The 5,213-nt window shown below is 35.0% G+C and overlaps 1 protein-coding gene across 1 annotated transcript; it reads left to right on the top strand.

Annotated features, from left to right (window-relative positions):
- The first annotated feature begins 3,069 nt into the window (after nucleotides 1–3,069).
- LOC133878090 (copper transporter 6-like) lies at nucleotides 3,070–3,739 on the top strand. The gene has a single exon (XM_062316587.1). It carries the CDS (start codon nucleotides 3,177–3,179, stop codon nucleotides 3,639–3,641), a length of 465 nt encoding a protein of 154 aa, XP_062172571.1. The 5' UTR covers nucleotides 3,070–3,176; the 3' UTR covers nucleotides 3,642–3,739.
- Nucleotides 3,740–5,213: the final 1,474 nt, after the last annotated feature.

Below are 5,213 nucleotides of genomic sequence, written 5' to 3'. Positions count from 1 at the left end.
CTAAAACGACATCGTTTCGTTTTATGTCGGTTTGGTTAATCGGTTGGAATGAAAGGCGGTTCGGTTCGGTTATCAAACTGGCTTTCGAAACAAAATTTTATACTGATTACCGAACTAAAATTAGTTGATAGGCGGTTGATAATGGTTCAGTTCGGTTTGGTAAACGGTCGGTAGGTAGTAGGCAAATAATTTGCCCACCTCTAATGCTATCTCCGCCCTTGCTTAGACTTTATCTGTTTATATACAATTATGGCATAAGACTTAGTAGAAAATTAAGATTAAAACTTGTATGATTTTATTTTACATAAATACCTACGTATACATAAAAGAATAAAAAATTATACGTATCTATGAATTAAAAAATCGTGATTCCGACCCTAATTGTACCTAAGGGTGAGCAGACCCGCGTTAAACCAAGCCGCCTTGAGCAAACCGCCCTGCCCCGCCCCTAATTTGATACAAACCACGTTAAGAACGTGGTCCACGGTTCCTTTTTCTGTTTCCCCGCACGATGTGATGCGGGGTGCGGGTGGGCTATTTAAAAAAAATCGGGGATCCGCCCCACACCACCCCTACCAGCATGAATTATGGGATTTGATTCTTGTACAACACCAATACAACAACTGCACAACAACCCCTCACATGAGGGTGGGCCCCAGTGTGTAGGACCCACCCTCATGTAAAGGGTTGTTGTGCAGTTGTTGTATTGGAGTAGGACTCACCCTCATGTGAAGGGTTGTTGTGCAGTTCTTGTATTGGTATCGTAAATTTAACATTTTTCATGAATTATATATATAATTTTAAAAAAACCCCTATCCCCCTTCCTTAACCCTAGCTCGCCGCAGCCGCACCCCCCTTTTCATGTTTCTCTTCTTTTCCTTCTCTTCTAGCTCTTCATCTTCATCTTCCTCTTCTCTTCATCTTCATTACCAACGAAGGAGGACGGTGGATTGGAGGAGGACTGAAGCCTGGAGGATTTGCGAAAAGAAGAAAGGAAAAGAAGAGCCGAAGTTGAAACGGTGAAACCTAAAAGGAAATGAAAAAGACTTAGAGAATAGTGGACTACGTGTTGCATGCAGGTTGTATTTTTTTTTTTTAAAGTGTGATACAGCTATTAGTCATTACACTCCAAACAGTGCATTTAGCCTAAATACTCACACGGTACGTTTAGCCTAGATACTAAAAACTCAACACCCCAGAAAAAACCCTAAAGTTCTTCATCTTCCCTTTTCTTCCCTTACACTGCACAACGACACAGCCTCGATCGTTCCTAGGGACGGATCTAGAAACTTTTATAGGCAGGAGCCAAAGGCAAAAAAAACATTTATTGGTAGGGGCCAAAAGGTTTCTTTTTTTTACCTATATATATATATATATATATATATATATATATATATATATATATATATATATATATATGTTCTTTTTAGGAATTGATGGGGGACCATGGCTCCTGCCAGCCCCCCCTTAGATCAGTCCCTAATCGTTCCCATCTTCGCTGGCTCCACTGGTCCTGTGGCCTGTGGGGACGTCATGAACATGCGGTTTCAAGACCGGAAAGATCGGCTTCAATACCTTTGGTTGTGGCTTCACGATTGCATCCTTGTCCATAGGTTGGTGTTTTTCTCATTCCCTTTTCTCTGTTGCTATCATTTCTTTATGAATATGGCTTGAATCTAGGTATTGAATATGGATATTGAAGCTTTGCTAGCTTTCTAGGTATTGAAACTGGCTTTGGTTTGATTTTTCTCATGTTTTGGTATGAATCAGAGATTCTCGCATAACCTGCACAATCCGCCCCACAATACCTCTGCATTGCACGGATACTAGTGATTTTCAGCAGACCACGGGTGTGAATTTGTAAACCCAAAGGTGTGCGAGGCGGTGCCCAAAAAAAAAAAGGGAGGGGGGGTGTTGTGGGGGTTGGGAAAACCTTCCCATGCTCACAATTTGTACCCCACGTAATCAAAGGGATGCTCTCTACTTTTTTTAAAAGGAGAAAAATGGGAAGACTATGAGAGGACAGAGTTCTGGAATGGGAAAGGCTAATACCAGCCTTTTTGCATGTACGTTTTAGCCTTTTCTAATTGTTACTTATTTTTTTTTTATTTTTTATTTTATAGATAATGAAAAGAAGTGATAGTGTATGGAATATATGAGTAATTAATGATATCGGGCTTGTTTGTCAACTACTCTCAATTTGTACGTTAGATTGTTGGACCATACACTTCACCGCTGCATGGTGCATGCCTTCAGTAGCTATGTTATCATTCATCTCATCTTCAAAAGATAAATGATTTATTTTTTGCTTTCTTCATTGTATAAGCTTTGAATAAATTAATAACAAATCTATTTAGTCCTTTTTTTTTTCTTTTTTCTTTTTTTTTTTTAGTCTGAATTTTCACTGCCATATGAGAATCTTATATTAATATGCTAAATAACGTTACTTTTGAATATATGGTCTATCCCAAAACACATCCAAATCGACATTAGTGCAATATATTTATATTACTGATCAATATAGCATATGTTTAATTTATTCATATATTTTTTTTTTAAAAAAAAAAGTGACATGTGTTATCATTCTATTAATAATGACATGCAGTATATTATTAGAATTCATAAAGTGTTTTGATGAAATTTTACTACATTGACTAATTATTTGTTTTTTTTTTTTTTTTAACTAGTATCGTGTTCATTTCATTTACTATATATGTATGTAACTGTGTCTATACTGTCACACAATTTAAACTTTTTAAAAATCATTTTAACGTTAATCTCATGTAAAATAAGTACTATTCACTCCATTTCAAACCAAATGAAATGAAATGGATGATGGATCCTAATATCCTATGTATTCTCCATTGTTTACGCAAGAAAAGAGTCGTTACTTACAAGTTACAACCGCAGCGTTAAGTGGCACGTGTATACATTGTGGACGTGTCCAAATTTGATTCATGGCCGGCTATCTGATTTTTTTTTTTATTATTTTTTTTATTTATTATTTTGGTTTTTTTCCTAATTCTCCTTTAAACTAGTACTACACTTTATTACTCTGATGTACTACCATTCTGTCATGGTCTCATTATTATAAGGAGCAGATGAATTCATTTCATGTTGTCCCCAATCAAACCCTAATCAGCCAAGGGTTCCTTTGAGAGAGAGAGCTATCAGCTATGGATGGTATGGACCACGGTGGTATGCATGGCATGGGCGGCATGTCGCCACCAACATCAACCATGAATGGCACAACTGGGATGATGATGCACATGACCTTCTTCTGGGGAACGAACGCCGAGATACTCTTCTCTCACTGGCCGGCCGGCAAAAGCACCGGCATGTACGTGTTAGCGTTGTTCTTCATCTTTGCGCTCTCTTTTCTGGTTGAGTTTCTCTCTCATTGCCGCTTGGTCAAACCCGGCTCGTCCGACATGGCGGCTGGTCTCGTCCAAACCTTCTTGTTCGCCGTACGGATTGGGCTGGCGTACATGGTTATGTTGGCTGTCATGTCTTTCAATGGCGGTGTGTTTTTGGTTGCCGTGGCTGGGCATACGTTGGGGTTTTTCTTTTTTGGTAGCAGGATTTTCAAGAAACCAGAGGCGGTGAAAGGATCCGATCTTCCTCCTCTGACTTGTTGTTGATCAGGAATACTTAATAATCTCCTTTTGTTGTTTTGAAGAATAATTAATGTTATGGATTGGATGTAAATTGCTTGTGGAAATTGAATTATGGTTATATATATATATATATATATATATATATATATATACAGGCTGCTGATTCAAGATATTTGTAAGCCACTACCCAGAACTCACGGCTATTGTTATGAAGAAATCAGAAAATGATCTGAAAGATCCACAAAAAGTGTCAAAAAAAAAAACGATGTGAATTTTTTTTTAATCTCTTGAACTTGAAAAGAATATGTTTCATTTATTTTTATATTTCTCATAATAGTTTTCAATGGGCTGTGATGTGTGCATGGCTGCGAAGCAGCTTGCCATGATAGGTTACCCCTTCTATGGGGTAGTTTACGTGTAAACTACCGCATAGATGCTATTAGTCTAAACGGCAATTAAGGTCAACAAAATTGGCAACGTCAACAAAATTAAACTATGAAATTTAAGGCATGAAAAAGGTAAGAAATACAATTCATCTGCATTCATCTCCCTTATAGCCTATCTCTTGTAACAAGGTTGACCGGTCAATTGCAAGTCATTAGAAAATATATATATATATATATCTCGCAAGTCTTAAGAAAAAACCGAAAAAATGTGTTTGCTTTTTTTTCTCCCAATCACACAACTTAAGGTTTATTTGAATTTGTGATTTAAAAAATAATAATTTGAAAATTAATTTTTTAAAACATAGTTATATGTTTGAAAAAATTGTGGTTTGACTTTTAAAAGTGGGATTTTAAACCATATCATTGAAAATGAATTGTGTTTTTGTACTACAAAACTCTTTTCTTTTTTTCTTTTTTATTTTTTTAAAAGTATGCATGCAAAAAATTTTAAAATTCTTTCAAAAAAAAATAAAATAAATTAAATTAAATTAAATTTTTTATACCATGGTCGGGTCAATAATGACTTTTCACTCTTTAAATGGCTAGATGATTCTTTCTAAAGTTGTACATGGCTAAAACAAACTAGAAAACTCTTGTATTTGAAAGAAAAATTCTTTTTAATGATAATTTTATAGACAAGTAATTTTTATATACAATTATGACTTACGACTTAGTAAAAAATTAAGTTTAAAACTTGTATCCTTTTATTTTACATAAATATCTACGTACACATAAAAGAAAAAAAAATAAAATAAAATTATACGTGTCTATGTATTAAAAAATCGTGATTCCAACCCTGATTGTACCCACGTAATCAAAGTGATCGATGCTCTCCACCTTTTTAAAGGGAGAAAAATGTGAAGACTATGAGAGGACAGAGTTCAATCTAAGTATTTAGATTGTTCTCAAAGTTAAAATTGTTACTTTTTATCTTTTCTTTCTATTTTCAAAACAGGAAAAAAAAAAAAAATGAACAGACAATTTAAAATACAAAAGACTCATAAAAACTTTTACGTAACATAATAATACATTTTTAAATTAAAAATAAAAAAACATCCAAAACACATTAATAAATCTACCCAAAAACTTTTACTATAGGAGTTCATCGAAGACAGGCCGAGCTCGAGAAATGAGCCAATATTCTACTATT

Source organism: Alnus glutinosa, chromosome 9 (assembly GCF_958979055.1).
Source record: "Alnus glutinosa chromosome 9, dhAlnGlut1.1, whole genome shotgun sequence".
Taxonomy (NCBI): Eukaryota; Viridiplantae; Streptophyta; class Magnoliopsida; order Fagales; family Betulaceae; genus Alnus; species Alnus glutinosa.
The sequence above is the reverse complement of the archived record's forward strand: the minus strand, read 5'-3'. Positions and strand labels throughout refer to the sequence as shown.

Excerpts from the sequence above, each read along its gene's own strand:
- LOC133878090 (XM_062316587.1), top strand. The coding sequence starts at position 3,177 with ATGGATGGTATGGACCACGGTGGTATGCATGGCATGGGCGGCATGTCG.